The sequence below is a fragment of the Mobula hypostoma genome, chromosome X1 (genome assembly GCF_963921235.1).
Source record: "Mobula hypostoma chromosome X1, sMobHyp1.1, whole genome shotgun sequence".
Taxonomy (NCBI): Eukaryota; Metazoa; Chordata; class Chondrichthyes; order Myliobatiformes; family Myliobatidae; genus Mobula; species Mobula hypostoma.
The window spans coordinates 13,898,839-13,916,162 of NC_086128.1; the positions used below are offsets into that span (position 1 = coordinate 13,898,839).

The window sequence follows — 17,324 nt, forward strand, 5'->3', positions numbered from 1 at the left end:
CCTGGACATGCCCTTATTTGCAAATATTTGTCTGCAAAAACAGTCATGATTTCTAAAGCAAGATCATTTTAACATATTTAGTTTTGGAAACCTTGCATAGGCATAATTAGTTGTTTTTTTCTCCTCTATCCCACATCTTCACTATCTGCCCCCACAAGTTCTCTTTGGTACTATTTCCCAAAGGCTTTTTTCTCAATGGTTATTTAGTTCAAGCTTTAGACATCTTTATTCCACTTACAATCTGTTGTGCTGCCTAACACAAAATTGCATTTATCCAATGACCAGGCCCATAGAGAATCTTGTAATCTATTTATCTTGTAGAACTGGTTCATGCTGCTTGTCAGACTTTATGGTATCTGGTAGATCCAAGTGCATCTATGGTTTTTTGGGGTTTGATTTAATTTTTGTTTTGGTGTCTATTATTCCTTGCTCAAGCGACCTTGCATGGGGAAAGTCCTGTCAATTGAAAATAAGTATCTTTTGTGCTTTCCCAGTAGAATATGTTAAGCAACCAGAAATCTCCTTGGTGCAAAGCTGAGGAAGTGGTGCACCATCAGGAATTCTGTCTTTCGAAATCAAGGCTCTAAAAGTAGAAGATAAATGTTACAAGGCTCTAAATGTAAAAGATCAAGAAGGGAACTCGTGACATACTGGCCAAAGTCCCTCAACCTGCATCACAAACAAATTATCTGGTCATTGCCACATTACTGTTTGTGGGAACTCTCGTAGGAACTGTTTCTCCCATGTTAGCAATGTGTTTTTTAAAGTTCCCCACCCTTTATCTTTTGATGGTATGTTGATAGAAGCAGTTATACTTAGAAGGGCTGAAGAGTTCTTGCATTTTTGTTTTCTGTATTCTCAGATTCTGAAGTACTTTGCTTATATAGATTGTTAGAATTAATTTTTCATTTGTTTTCTTAAGGTACAAATATAGAAAAGTCAGCAAAAGACCTTCAGCGATGCACTGTATCCCTAGCCAGATATCGGACAGTTATTAAAGAGGAAATAGATGTTTCTATAAAGAAAATGAAAGTGGCATTTGCTGAAATACAGAACTGGTAAGTCAATCATGATTTTTGCCTTGCTTGTTAGGCTGCAATGTATTAAAAGGATAGAAGTAAAATATTATTACAATTAACTAATCGGGTAATCTCCTGAATTGTGAAGGTTTTTTTTGACGTATTTTGTTTCATTGTTGATTGGAATGGAAGAGGGTTGGATCTGTGACATTTAAAGAACAGTAAACAGTTTACATGTTTAACAGGTTCTTTGCTAAATTCAAGTCACATCTCGTTCAGCAAGGTGAAGGGATCCTCATTAAGAAATGTCTTTAAATGATATTAATAACAAAGTCTGCATTCTACCAATGTACTGTTTAGTTTTCTGGTGTTCTCAATACTTTGCTTGAGGCTGCTGAATTGATCTTATTGAGTTACTGCCAATGTATTAGATTTGTTTGTATTTTTGATGTGTTTTTTTAACTTGCCTCAGTGAAAGAATTCATCCTTTAAGGATCTTCTCATGTTATCAGATGCCCCTCTGCTTTTATGGACTCCAGCTTGGAATAGCCTCATAAACTGCCCAAAGTAAGATAACTGTGTGCTGAGCAGCATCTGGATGTTCAAGGAAAGTGTAATATCAAAGGCATTGTATAAATATAAAGATCTTGATTTCCTCGGGTCTTTGCAACATACATCCTTGATGGGTGCTTATGTTTAATCATATCCTGTTGTCAGACCACACCTGGATAAATAGACTTTTCAGCAAGTGTAAACAAAATTACACTTGTGGAGCACCAGAAGGAACTCCCTTTCCCAAGATTTTAAAGCCATGATCCTGTATAGTTTAATTTTAGTATATCAGCACCGCCTCACAATTCTTATTCTCACGCCTGCCCTGAATTCCTGAGAGACAGTTCATGTGACCTTTAACATTTAGCGCTAACAGGCTGCCAGCTATGTGAGGCATTCCAATTACTGAAAACCTTCCTGACTTTTCTTTATAAATATTTTCTAGCAATAGTTGCCAGAAAAGATTCTGGAAGGAAAATAATGGCCATTCAAGTTTTGGCATCAAACAGCAGAGAAACAAGCACTTTTGCACATTGCCTATGCTGACTGTTCAATCCCCATCTCTGCTCATCTTTTACCAGGACTTGCTCAATAGTCTTCTATGGCTTGGTGATTCAAGTGCTGATCTTGATTTTTTTTTTAAACGTTTTGAGACTACCTAACTCCACTCTCAGACTGTGTGTTCCTCCTATCCCCTCTACACCTCTTACTCAACCTAAACCTGTGCCCTCTGGTTTTAGACATCTGTTAGAAGGGAAACTATCTCACTATTCACCCCATCTATGCCCCTCAATTTTTATTAGATTCTCTCCTTCAGCCTCCTCGTCCCAATGGAAAGAAAATCCAGCATATCCTGTTTCTGTCCAGCTCATTTGCATCTAAACCAATTTGTCATGAACCAACCACCGTCTTATTTAAAATTAAACCTGCACAGACTGTCGACTCATTTCTGGAATGTGTTCATGACAAATGAATTGTTCACTACCCACTCTTTTACAAGCTGGTGTTTGGTGTTTATCTGTTTTTAAAAAAGCTTTGCAAGATTTTTACATGCCTCTTGTCCAGGGCTCGTGACTTGTTGCTGGTATTTATGTATTAAGTTGTGAATTAGTGATCTCAACAATTGTACTGCAATTTGAGATGTCAAAAGGAGAGCTGCGGGAGAGCATTCTGATTCCAAATGTTGTGGGATTGCACTGCTCTTTTTCTTCCCAATCCTAATTTTAATTTTACTCTTGATGTGCTTTTTATAACTATTAGTCGTTCAAATATTTATACAAAGGATGTCCATTAAATTTGGCTTTTTGAGACATTCAAGACCCTAAGTCTACACTTGACTATACCTATTACCAATTAGCACTGCCCAGCCCATTGTTTAAAATGATGATAGATCAGTGAACCCTCCCCCAATAGGTGAATCTGCCAGACACAAGATCTTATCAAAGGCAGAGTGCACTGGTACTTTAGAGGCATGCTATGAAGCTATATCACCATATACTACATGAAATCTTCAGATAAATTGAATAACACTGTATAATGTTCTCACTATAAGATTTGGCCAAGTAAATCTCAGAGCTTTGATTCTTTAATGGAAGTTCCTTGAACAATAAGAATGTTAAATAAATGCTATGTCATAAGATAAACCTCTGTGGTCTATTTTCATGGTGGTGTATGAGGGTAGTCTGTAACTAATCATTTTCCCACTTTCACCTAACCTTGTCATAGATGGGACTTAAGTACTTTCTGTTTCATGAAAAAAAATCTTCAAACAAAACATGGGAAAATTACTTTAGAACTTCAACAAATTCCCTTTGGTCATTCTGGATGCAGTAAGACCATAAGCTGTTGCCTGACAGCTTGAGTGAATTGTACAGGAAAAACCCAGTGTGATCCTGAAGTGAAATATTGCCCTCTAACTTATCCTTTTTACGAAAATTAGTAAAGTTTTCCTGGTGTTGAAAACGATTACCATGTGAATTTTGTGAAAATCAACTGCATTTGTTATGGATTCAATTTAAAATGTATATAATTATAACCGGAAAGAAGTACCTATTTCTAAATTTGCCCTGCAAAGATGACTGCAGTTAGGTGTCACTTTTATTCTCTAATGTTGCAACAGATACTTGATAAAAGGATTATTTGTTTACATGCCATTGGTTTGTTGCACTGGCTAAGAGGCAACCCAGAGGAATTGGGTATTTGGGAGGCACAGTGGTGCAACTAGAAGAGGAGCTGCTGCTGCACAGCTCCAGTCACCTGAGTTCAGTCCTGACGTCTGCGGTCTGTGTGAAGTTTCGCATTTTTCCTGTGACCCTGTGGATTGCTGGTTTCCTTCAACACCCCAAAGACACTGATTGCTAGGTTAATTGGTTACTGCAAACTACCCTCTGAAGGTTTGTGGGTAGTTGAGTGTTGGGGAATAATTGGGGCAATGTGATTAATCAGCTCTATTATCATCGGTATATGCTGTGAAATTTGTTAGTTTTACAGTAGCAGTACAATGCAATACATGATAATATAGAGAAAACTGAACTACTGCAAGTATATACATGCCTAGTAAATAGTTAAGTTGAAATAAGTAGTTCAAAAACAAATAAAAAGTAGTGAGGTAATGCTCATGGGTTCAATGTCCATGTAGGAATCGTATGACAGAGGGGAAGAAGCTGTTTCTGAATCATTGAGTGTGTGCCTTCAGGTTTCTGTACCTCCTCCCTGATGGTAGCAATGAGAAGAGGGATTAATGGGATTACTCTTGAGAGTCAGCATAAAGTTGATTGGGGCATATGGCTCCCCACGTCCCCCCCCCCACCCCATGTCATGTGAAAAAATGGAAACTGAAGTTGTATCCTGTAGAACAAAAGCGTTCTGCAGTCCTTCATACTCCTAGGACAAGGTAATAATAACCCACACCATAATAATAAAATCAAAAGCCAACACTTGGCTATTAAATCTCACTCAAGAAATTGAAGCATTCAATTTTTAATAAGATATAACAGTGACAGGCAGATTACATGTGTCATTCTTTTCAATGTTTTCCATATTTAATGGTTATTGTAGTTCATCATTCCATGTGGGATTGTTTGCTTTGTTATATTAGTCTTCAAGATACCTGTAATCTGTGCCTATCTGCCAAGCAACAACTTGATTCAACCAACCTGTTCCACAAATGTCATGTGATTTCCATTAAAATGAAACTTAAATCCAGTGGAAGGGCGGGCCCCACACTGGATATATTGCTTGACGTGTTGTGACTAAACGTTTGTGAACTTTAATACTGCAGCTTCAGTTTTACAGAGCAATGGGATTCAGAGAAAGGGGAGTCAGTTTTGTAACTAGATGCTCCAGTCCCAGCAGGCATTAACTTAATGATGTTGCCAGATATTTGGAAGCTAATCATCAGCCTTGTGATGTGCCAAATGTGCGGAAATCAGACGGGACAACAATAAAAGTAAAATGTATATCCTGTAGAATTTCCTATTGGTACACAACATTTTTTGTTTCTGTTGCACGGAGTGCTTTTCTTTAATATGATACATTGGCAGAATAAATCTTTTTGCTTTGTGGGAAGACGAAGAAGAGCAGAAAATACCTTGTGACTAGGAGCCAAAACTGTAGATGTACAGGGTAAATGCCAATGCATGGTTATCAATACTGCTTATCTCGTCAGCAATTGATCAAATAATACATGTTTTCTCTTCAATAAGAGCAGTCAAAATAACCTGAGTAGCCATTTGGTCCCTTGTGTCTATTGTACCATTTCGTTTATGGCTGTTATGGCTGATCGATTACATCAGCTCCGCTTTCCTGCACTAATCCCGTTTCCTTAATTCTCTTATTGGCTGAGTCTTTACAGCGTTCTTGGGTAGAAAATGCCGAAGGTTCGTCAGGATCATGGTGAAGAAGTTTCTCCTTGTCCATCCTGATTGGTTGACGCCTTATTTTGGTACTGTGATGCCATTCTAGGCACCTCAATTAGTCAGTTTGTCCCAATGTTCTCTTCACCTTTGTGCTTCTGTTTGCTGGGCCAACTAGAATTGCATGTAGAGTGGGCTAGGTACTACTTTTTATGATCATCTGCCACAAGTTTATGCAAATTTCTGTCAAAGGAATCTGTTCCATCACTTCCTCATATCAATATGAATGAAAGTGCTTAAAACTGTAGGACTGCATCTGGCCAAGACTGCTGAACAGAAACATTTCTCCCTATTGACCTAAAAGCCAAAAATCTATTCACCTTTTTGTACCTGTTATTTTTCATTTTGGTGATATGAGTATGTTCACCAGCATACTCCAGTCACTAAGCTCTTAACACAAGAAAACATTCTGTCATTTTTGGATTCAAACTTTGCCGTTGTGCATACTGACCTCCAGCCATGACAGTAATTTGCACAGTAATTGGATTTGTATTTCTTTATAACATTGCATAAATGATTAATGCTTCCTTCCATGTCACTTGCATAATTAGATAGTTTACTTTTCCTTCATCTAGGTAATTGATGTACCTGATGAAAATCTGAAAGTTCCACTGATCGCATCTTTGGCCAAGCCCTGCCATCTACCACTTTCTAACCAATATGTCACAACTGTTCCTAAAATCACACTAATTTATGATTATAATTATAATATGTTATGCAGAGACTAATCAGATAACTTGGGGAAGCCCTTTTAGACAACATTAATGGACCCACCACTATCTTTCCTGCTAGTGACGTTCTCAAAAGAAAACCAACTGCTTAAATCCACCAATGACAAATCCAGCTAAGATACTATTTCTCAATTATATAATTCCTCTGTTTTGGATTTTCTTATGCCACTGGTATTTTTCCCGCTTCCTTATTGTAAAAGCATTTGATTTCTACTATCTTCACGTTATGTATTAATCTAGCGATCCATCACTGAACAATTATGAAAATCAAATTTAAAATGGGCAGTTAATCTATTTGTGATGTGCTCTACTCTTATTCAGTTACCAAAGCAATTGGTTAACTTTCCCATAGGTTCAGTAAATCTACTTGCTGTAAATTTAAATAGTTTGACAGTTCAGTTTGATGGTTTCAATTTCCATTTAGAATGTATAATAAGCATGTTATTCCCAGACTGTTTCATCCTTGAAAAATAGTTTAATGTATAAACTCCCTTGATGTTGTACCTTTGATTCCAGAGTGAATATGCATTTATTTGTAATCAACTGCATTTTATTTGTCGGTCTCAATAATATCAAAACTGCCCCAATTGCTTTCTATGATGAGATTTCCCCTTGAAATTGCACCTTCTACATTTGTAATCCATTTTACTGTAGTATCTTTACATATCTATTACACACAAAGGAAATTTAATTGAAAGTTTATTGAAACATAGAACACTGGCAAAACAGACATTTAGTGACCTGCCAACAGTTAGAAGCCATTTTATCCAGTTAACAAAAGAATTATGATACCTGTCAGATAAAATAAATTGTTTTGTGGATATTTCAGTAATCTTCCCTTTTATATAGTTATGCAATGATAGATGTCCAAACCAGCCAGCTCGCTATTGATTTTATTTTATCCCTTAGTATTAATATTTAGATAGACACTTTTACCATTTGTTGTTCTTTCTTTTTCCACAGAATTGTAACACAATCTCTCTGGTTGATCCAACAGGTTCACTCACCAAGGGTAACAGTTGTGCAGTAAATCCAAGTCAACTGCAAGACAGTAGAAGCCTAGTGGGATAGATTTTAGAGAGGAAATCGTACATTTGTAGGTTGTAGGATCTGAAAGTTGTCTGAATGGCAAGTGACTTTAACAGATCTGCATTCCTGCATATTCATGTTAAATATTCAGTGAGCTTTTTTTTAAAAGAAAGGTTGTGGTGTGTGCTTTTTTGTGAAGTTACTGATTTTTGTTTTGTCACATACATTTGAAGAGTCTGTTAGTCCATATCTGGCTACACAGAGTCATAGAAACCTACAGCACAGAAACAGTCCCTTTAGCCCATCTGGTCCATGCTGAACCATTTAATCTGCTTAGTCTTGTCGACCTGCACCCAGACCATAGCTCTCTGTACCCCTCCTGTCCACATACCTATCTGAACTTCTCTTAAACGTTGAAATCAAAATTGTATCCACTATTTGTGCTAGCAGCTCATTCCACATACTCACCACACTTTCACCCTTAACCCATGACGTCAGTAGATAAAGCATGCTTGTGTTTTACCCCACCTATACCCCTCATAATTTTGCATACCTTTTATCAAATCTCCCCTCAAACTTCTACTTCTAGGGAATAAAGTTCTAACCTATTCAATCTTTCCTTGTAGCTCAGGTCCTCAAGTTCTGGCAACATCCCTGTAAATTTTCTCTGTACTCTTTCAATCTTATTTACATCTTTGCTGTGGATAGGTGACCAAACTCAACACAGTATTCCAGATTAAGCCTAAACAATATCTTGTACAACGCCAACATAACATCCCAATTCCTGTATTCAATACTTTGATCTATGAAGGCCAATGTGCCAAAAGCCGCCTTTATGACTTGTGCCACCACTTCCAATGAATTATGGACCTGTATTCCCCGATCCCTCTTCTACAGCACTCCTCAGTGGCCTACCATTCACAGTGTAATGCCTACCCTGGTTGATCCTCCCAAAAGTGCAACGCCTCACACTTGTCTGCATTAAATTCCATCTGCCATTTTTCAGCCTATTTTTCCAGCAAGTCCAGATCCCGCTTGTAAACTTTGCTGTCCACTACACCCCCTATCTTGGTGTCATCCGCAAATTTGCTTATCCATTAAACCGCATTATCATCCAGCCCTTTTTCTGACAAACAACAAAAGACCCAGCACCAATCCCTGCAGCACACCACTACTCATGGGCCTCCAGTCAGAGAGGCAACCTTATACTATCACTCTCTGGCTTCTCCCACAAAGCCAATGTCTAATCCAATTTACTACCTCACCCTGAATGCCAAGCAACTCAACCTTCTTGACCAGCATCCAACGCAAGACCTTGCTGAAGTCCATGTAGACAACATCCACCGCCTTACCTTCATCAGCTTTCCTTGTAATCTCGTCCAAAAACACTATAAGATTGGTTACTCACGACCTACCTTGCACAAAGATATGCTGACCATCTCTGATCAATCCCTGTCTGTCCAAATATGTGTACTGATGTCAAGCTCACCGGCCTATAATTTCCTGGTTTATCTTAGAGCCTGTCTTAAACAGCGGAACAACATTAGCTAGTCTTCCAGTAAGGATGATCTAAACATCTCTGCTAGGGTCCCTGCAGTTTCTAGACTTGCCTCCCATAGGGTCTGAGGGAACACCTTGTCTGGCTCTAGAGATTTATCCGCTGATATGCCTCGACAGCAAATACCTCCTCTGTAATCTGTATAGGGTCCATGATCTCGCCGCTGCTTTGTCTCACTTCCATCTCAAAGTCAAAGTAAAATGTATTATCAGAGTACACACACGTCACCATGTACAACCCTGAGATTCTTTTTCCTGCTGGCATACTTAGCAAATCTATAGAACAGTAACTGTAAACAGGATCAATGAACAACAAACTGTGCAAATGCAAATATAAATAAATAGCAATAAATGGGAATGAAATAACAAGATAAAGGGTCATTAAAGTGAGACCATTGGTTGTGAGAACACCTGAAATGGAATGAGTGTAGTTATCCTCTTTTATTCAAGAGCCTGATGATTGAGGGGTAGTAACTGTTGAACCTGGTGGTGCGAGTCCTGAGACTCCTGTACCTTCTACCTGATGGCAGCAGTGAGAAAAGAGCATGGCCTGGGTGGTGAGGATCTTTGATGGATGCTGCTTTTCTAGGCAGCATTTCATGTAGATGTGCTCAGTGGTTGCATGGGCTTTACCCATGATGTATGGCTAAATCCACTACCTTTTGTGGGATTTTCAGTTTCAAGGCATAGACTCTGTGTCCATCTCCTGAGTAAATACAGATGTAAAAAAATCCATTTAAGATCTCTTTCTCTCCCCCTCCCCCCACCCCAATCCTCTTCTGGCTCCATGCAGAGATTATCATTCTGATCTTTGAGGACTAATTTTATCCCTTTCAATCCTTTTGCTCTTAATATATCTGTAGAAGCTCTTGGGATTCTCCTTCACATTGTCTACTAGAGCAACCTCATGCTGCCTTCTAGCCCTCCTGATTTCCTCCTTCAGTGTTATCTTGTATTTCTTGTATTCAAGTGCATCATTTGTTTCCTACCTACCTATACCTGCTGTTGACTTCCTTCTTAACCAGGGCCTCAATATCTCTTTAAAACCAAGGTTCCCTAAACCTTGTATACTTGCCTTTTATTCTGACAGGAACATACAAACTCTGTGCTCTGGAAATTTCACTTTTGAAGGCCTCCCACTTACCAAGCACACCTTTGCCAGAAAACAACCTGTCCCAATCCACACTTGCCAGATCCTTTCTGATACCATCAAAATTAGCCTTTCAGGTCTACCTGCAGACCTGACCTGCCCTTTTCCATAATTACCTTGAAACTGATGGCATTATGCAAAGTGTTCCCTTGCACAAACTTCTGTCACCTGCACTATTCCCTAATAGGAGATCCAGTATTACACTCTCTCTCATTGTGACTTCTATGTATTGATTAAGGAAACTTCCCTGAACACATTTGGCACACTCTATCCCATCTAGTCCTTTTACAGTAATGGAGTCCCAGTCATTATGTAGAAAGTTAAAAATCACCTACTATCACCACTTTCTTTCTTGCAACAATCGCGATCTTTCTACATTGTTCCTCTTAAATCCTGCGGACTAAGAGGGTGTTCTCCCCCCCCCCCGCCATACCTCAAGACCTCAGTGTTTTCTGATATAAGTCACTTAGCTCAAAAGCAGACCATTTAGCCTACATGTCCATGCTGACCAATGTACACGTCTATACTTGCCTCATACTTGGTCTGTAACTTTCCATGTCTTGATAATTCAAGTCCTCATGCAGACATTAAAATGTTGAGTCTCTACCCTTGACCACCCCCTCAGGAAGCATGTTCCAGATTCTAACCATGCTGTAGATGAGGATAAAAGATTCCTTGTATCCCCTTAAACTACTTTCTGCTTACTTTAAATCAATGCCCTCTGGTTATAAACATTTTCTGCTATGGACAGAGTTTACTGCTGTCTGTCAATCACTTGTATTCTGTTAGGTTAATACTTGTGTTGATTAAAGTCTTACTGTTCCATATTTTTCATATTATTTCAGTTAAATTTGCATCACTTCTGTGATTGATAGCTAAAGCTACTGCAATTAAATGAATTAGAGGGCACAAATTGAAGGCTGTAATCTAATCACAGAAGACATTTGTATAGAGTACCTCTATTAGAACCAAACCCCTCAGCCTCTATGCCAACTGAGACTCCATAAGTGACATCCTGGTGAATCTCCTCTTCAACTTCTCTGGAATAATCCTGTCCTTTCTTTTCTGAAATGACCAAAACAGCACATGTTCCAGATGATTCCTCACTAGTATTTAGAAAACTATACTATGTATTCACAAAATATTCTGCAGATGCTGGGATCAAAGCAACACTCACAACACGCTGGAGGAACTCAGCAGGTCAGGCAGCATCCGTGGAAACGATCAGTCAACATTTTGGGCCGGAACCCTTCGTCAGGACTGAAGAGGGAAGGGGCAGGGGCCCTATAAAGAAGGTGGGGGGAGGGTGGGAAGGAGAAGGCTGGTAGGTGCCAGGTGAAAAACCAGTAAGGGGAAAGGTAAAGGGGTGGCGGAGGGGAAGCAGGGCGGGGATAGGCAGGAAAGGTGAAGAAGGAATGGGGGAAACACAATGGGTAGTAGAAGGAGGCGGAACCATAAGGGAGGTAGTAGGCAGCTGGGGGAGGGGGCAGAGTGAAACTGGGATAGGGGCAGGGAGGGGGAGGGATGAATATTGAATTCTCCAACTTCCGGTAATTCCCTCTGGTAATAACTGTTCCTGAACCTGCTGGTGTGAGTCCTGAGAGTCTTGTACCTACCCACAACACCAGTTTTTTGTCATCTGCAAAATTCATGTATGTCGTGGCCACTCCTCTGTGTGCCCAAATGGCAGACCATTTGTGGGCAACTTTTGTCCAATGTCAATTTTGAAATTCATCCATACAGCAATGAGCCCCATCTTAACTACTGCAGATAGCTCGGGCATGTTGAAGTGGCTGGTACTTAGGATCCCCAAGGGGTATCTGCAGAAGAACTATCTGATAATTGTTGAGCCAAACTATCTAACAATTTGCAGTGTTGGCCTGCCGGACATTGTGGAGTTGGGTAGGATGCCCCAAGTAATGTCTGTTCATTTGGGTTCCAGAAGTTCTATTCTTGGGCGCATCATCCTAAAGTTATTTTAAGCTCTGAATTGCCAGATGCAGGGAGGGCATTATATGTGGAGATGAGAGAAGGAAAGTTGAAGGTGGGTGGGGGATCAAAGAGAGAAACAATATTGAGCGGACAATACCAGAACCAAATACAGGAACATGAATTAGCAGATAAAGTAGTCGGTGTGTATGCAAGTTTTGTATATCTTGACTGTAAGGGTATGAATCCTTGATATTCGAGCACAATAATGAGGCATTGCTGCACTGTAAAATGGCACCTTTTAGGAAGACATGATGGGGGATATATTAAAATCCTTTGATATTTAGATCAGCTGAAGAAAGTCTTCGATGGATGGAAACCAATAATTATCTTGCAATCAAAGTAGCAAAGTGACAGATCTTGCAGTATAAGTGACATTTAAAATTTAAGTCTACTTGTTTTTACAGGTCACTCCATCAATAGTAACTCTTATTCGGTAACTTAAAGCAAATATTCTAGTGCTTACATATTTTGTGTAGGTCTCATTAATCACGGGGAGAGGAACAATCATCTAGAAAGAATCCTGTTAACCTATTTGTAAGCCATTTTTGTTTTGTTTCCTGCTTCTCGGCTTTGTGTTGAGACTTTTCATTGGAAAATGTATTTAACATTTTGTAAATTCAGAGAAAGGAGTAATCTTACAAAAGCACCAACTGCATGTTTACCTAAGTACTACTTCAACTTTCTAATCCATACAACTACACATTTTTATCCATTCAAAACACACAAATTAATATTTTGTCATTGTTTGAGTATTATAATTGAGAATCCCAGAATTCCTAATTGCAGATTAATTCTTGACATTATTTGCACTTAGCCGGATTTATTTCCCATGTGGATGAGATTACAACTATTTAGCATGTAAGTAACAAAGACTGAATACACCAAAGGGTGAATGGTGTTTTATGCAAGTGAGTCTCTTCTCTCAAACGAAAAACAGCTTCTGTCCCTTCCCTTAATTGTAATTGTTGATTTTTGTGTTTGATACCAGCCAATGTGTTTTTCACCACCTTCAGCAAATTGTCTTGCTGCTGACATGGAGCAAAATGAGAAAAATCTGTAAGATGTTGACGGGCTAGTCAAGTGGAGACTTGTTCTTGGGGGAGAAAAATAGCAAGTGTGACAGGTCTTCTGCAATGATCATATTACACTTTATATCCATTAGATGAGTTAGAAATACAAGCTTTTTACATATTCTAAGGGACCCTAGCCAAATACCATGGTTAGTCTGTTCTGAAATGTGTGCTTCCCATGGTACATTAAGTGATGGCGCATCAGTTATGTGCATGATTGGGGTCGTAGCCTACCTAATGTCTAAGTTACTGGAATAGCAACGTGGGGTGAAATTGAATAAAAGCTCCAATGCTTCCAGAAAAGGAACCAGTAATGTAGACACAATCCTAGTCCCTGTGTGCGTGGGTGACGTTTGCAGGTGAAGCTGAGAGTCAATGTTTCCCACAACCTGAAAAGCAAATAACTCCAGCGTCAGTTTTTTTAGTTCATGGTTGGCACCTTCACTCATGCACCCCAATCCATAACCGCTTCAAAGAAAGGAGAAGAAAACATTGACATTAACAAATTACAGAGCAGCTTGACAGAGCCCAGAACTTACAACATATCCATTAGGAGCTGCCACAGGTGTTGTTGGAAGAGAATGCAAAATCTTCCTAACTCTTAATTAATTCAGATAACCAAACCAGTTCCCCATGGGCACGGGTTCAAGGCGAAACAAACTTCAATTAACATAGTAGCATTCCAATCAATGAAGTAAATTGGTATGGGAAATGGAAAAACATCGTGCAAAGTGTTGGTGCGGGGATGAGGGAGCTTTACTTTTCATTCAGTTGTATTCACCTACCTGCAAATGCTTGAATCTAGGAGCTAAAAATGGGGATGAGTGTTTTTCCAATAGTAAAACACCCCTTCACACAAACAAGATAATAAAGGCGATTTCTGTAGCTGTATTTGTAATGCTCTGATTTGTATCTCATTGGTGCTATGAAAGACAAATTTGTTCAAATATTTGCTTCAAATTCCTTATGAATTGTTGATTTATTTTTGATTCATGAAAATTGTAAATCTAAGATTCCGTAGTATTATGGGGCTATTTTCTGTTCTTGCACAGTGATAGTGGTTGATCTACTGTGATAGGAGCAAAAATAATGAAATATGTTTTTCATCTTTTAAGAGGAGTCACATGCATTACATTTAAATTGATCAACAAGGAATGTGATTACTGGAATTGCATTCAAACAGCAGCTGAAGTAAACAGTTTTATTAAAACCTTGAAATAATCTCTCTGGTAAATGTTTTGTTGTATACCAGACATACTATGAATCCATTCATGATTGAAATTTTGTTTGTGGTTTTATCAACAATCCAAGGTTTTGAAACAGTTTCAACCATTCTTTTTATCAAATTCAAAAGTGAGGTTTAGATAAATCAAGCCCACGTTGATGAAACAAACGGTATTTGAATATCCTCTCCCTTTCCTGGATGGATCAATGTTCTGCTGTGTTGTTTTGAAAGTGCAAATTATTTCCCTTTTCCGGCTGGCTGTCCTTCTGCATAGCCAGCTCTGATTAATACTCATCACCAAACACCTTTGTTTGCCTTCAGTTATCTGAGGAATGGGTTCAAGCTGCACACAAGTAGGAATGAAATCAATTGTCTGTATTTTGAGCAGGACAACTACCACTTGAATCATTGTAACCTTTAGGTAAAATGGGAAAATTGGGCTATTAGCACTATCACCATTGATATGAATTCTATTTTCATTGTATAGCACAAACACAAAAAAAAGTTAAACTACTTCACATCAAAAATTTAAAATTGTTTTCATTGTCACAACAAAAAAAAAGAAATAAACACTCAGTTAGCAAATTGTCCTATCCTTAAACATTTTTTAAAAATCTGGTTGGTCCTTTTCAAATATTCAGAATGGCGCTGAGGTCTGATCCCAGTGGTTAGGAACTGCATCCCAGTGAGGTCTGACTTCTGTAATAAATAGAAAAGTTTGTAAATAAGTCTTGTTTCCTTTCTTTGCAGTTTTATGGACAGAGAGGTGGCACTTCTTGGGGAAATGGATAAAGTCAAAGCAGCAGCACGTAAGTGACTATTTTACAGTATATAGTATCGCTTTTCAGGAGTATCATCACTCTGGTAGTTTGTAGTACTCAATACCTCTGGTCTGTTAAACTCTGATCTATAATCTAGTTAAAGCTGTATGAAGTGGCTCCTTTCAAATCAATGCAGACCAGTTTCCTAAGGCATAGTAAAGTGTACTATATTCCATTTAAGTTTCAATATTTCAATGTGTATGCGTATAAGGATGATGTTTCTGGTTTTTCTTGTAATTCGTCAGCTGGAAATTGATTTTCAGCATCCATAAAGGGGTGTAAAAGGTGCTATTAAAGAGCAAGTGTTTTCAGTTTGTACGCAATCTATATTAATAAGTGAACATTATTTTCAATTGATTGCAGATCCTAACCAATTTAGAATTAAGAAAGTAGAACCATGTTTGCTACCTTATTAGAACAAATACTCAACAGAAACCTCACTTGAGTGATTTATTAATTCATCTCATGCCAGACTCTTGAGTTTTTGCTAAGCCTCCAGCTGGAGCATTTCAGTCGGGGGTAAACATCATTCATCTTGAAATGACTAAATTAGCTCACAGATAGACTTCAAATAATTATTTAAATTTTTACATGGGATTTATGGCAGTATTTTGCTGCTGGGCAGGTTTCAAGCAGTAAATTGAAACTCAGTGATGGGAGATAATGCTGATCATTTGAGATTATAAATGGGATTACATAATAGGGGGTAAAGGGAGTACAGTACTGCAATGAATTGTGCAGTATTTTCCATCATTTGTTTTCCCTTGTGAGCGTGGGGCGTAGGCTGGCTCCCTTCCTGAAGCTTAGTTCAGTCTTGGTAGTTGTCTGTTTCTTGCTATTGTGATCAGTATCAAGTGATGATTTTTAATTTTTCTTTGTAAACCAATAACCTTAATGGTGTGCAAGAGTCCCATGGTTAATATTACGGTCATCGGCCCAAGGAGTATAATTATGGCTACAATTTCATTTTTTTCTTATAGCCTGGATCGGTGACTATAGTTCTAAACAGTTTATCTTAAGTTGATAGAAATAGAAGGAAAAGATGTTAATCTGGATTTGAAACCACAGTAAAACTCTGGTAATCTACTTTATAACTGTTTGGCAATCACAATAGCGGCTGCTTTGCCAGGCCCCATTCTTGTGCTCTGTAGGACCTCATGATAATGGTGATGACGAGTTCCTGAGGATTGGAGGGTGGCTAATGTAACCCCACTTTTTAAAAAAGGAGGGAGAGAGAAACCGGGGAATTATAGACCGGTTAGCCTAACGTCGGTGGTGGGGAAACTGCTGGAGTCAGTTATCAAAGATGTGATAACAGCACATTTGGAAAGCGGTGAAATCATCGGACAAAGTCAACATGGATTTGTGAAAGGAAAATCATGTCTGACGAATCTCATAGAATTTTTTGAGGATGTAACTAGTAGAGTGGATAGGGGAGAACCAGTGGATGTGGTACATTTGGATTTTCAAAAGGCTTTTGACAAGGTCCCACACAGGAGATTAGTGTGCAAACTTAAAGCACATGGTATTGGGGGTAAGGTATTGAGGTGGATAGAGAATTGGTTGGCAGACGGGAAGCAAAGAGTGGGAATAAACGGGACCTTTTCAGAATGGCAGGCAGTGACTAGTGGGGTACTGCAAGGCTCAGTGCTGGGACCCCAGTTGTTTACAATATATATTAATGACTTAGACGAGGGAATTAAATGCAGCATCTCCAAGTTTGCGGATGACACGAAGCTGGGCGGCAGTGTTAGCTGTGAGGAGGATGCTAAGAGGATGCAGAGTGACTTGGATAGGTTGGGTGAGTGGGCAAACTCATGGCAGATGCAATTTAATGTGGATAAATGTGAAGTTATCCACTTTGGTGGCAAAAATAGGAAAACAGATTATTATCTGAATGGTGGCCGATTAGGAAAAGGGGAGGTGCAACGAGACCTGGGTGTCATTATACACCAGTCATTGAAAGTGGGCATGCAGGTACAGCAGGCGGTGAAAAAGGCGAATGGTATGCTGGCATTTATAGCGAGAGGATTCGAGTACAGGAGCAGGGAGGTACTACTGCAGTTGTACAAGGCCTTGGTGAGACCACACCTGGAGTATTGTGTGCAGTTTTGGTCCCCTAATCTGAGGAAAGACATTCTTGCCACAGAGGGAGTACAAAGAAGGTTCACCAGATTGATCCCTGGGATGGCAGGACTTTCATATGATGAAAGGCTGGATCGACTAGGCTTATACTTGTTGGAATTTAGAAGATTGAGGGGGGA

At 39.0% G+C, this 17,324-nt stretch overlaps 1 protein-coding gene across 5 annotated transcripts in view; it reads left to right on the forward strand.

The window, feature by feature from the left end:
* Positions 1-17,324, forward strand: part of LOC134340248 (spermatogenesis-associated serine-rich protein 2-like) — a 126,172-nt gene that overhangs the window by 84,123 nt on the left and 24,725 nt on the right. For all 5 annotated transcript variants that reach the window (XM_063037254.1, XM_063037256.1, XM_063037257.1 and 2 more), the window contains 2 exons: positions 923-1,058; positions 14,990-15,048. In XM_063037254.1, the coding sequence (XP_062893324.1) occupies positions 923-1,058; positions 14,990-15,048 (195 nt within the window). The remainder of the gene's footprint in view (positions 1-922; positions 1,059-14,989; positions 15,049-17,324) is intronic.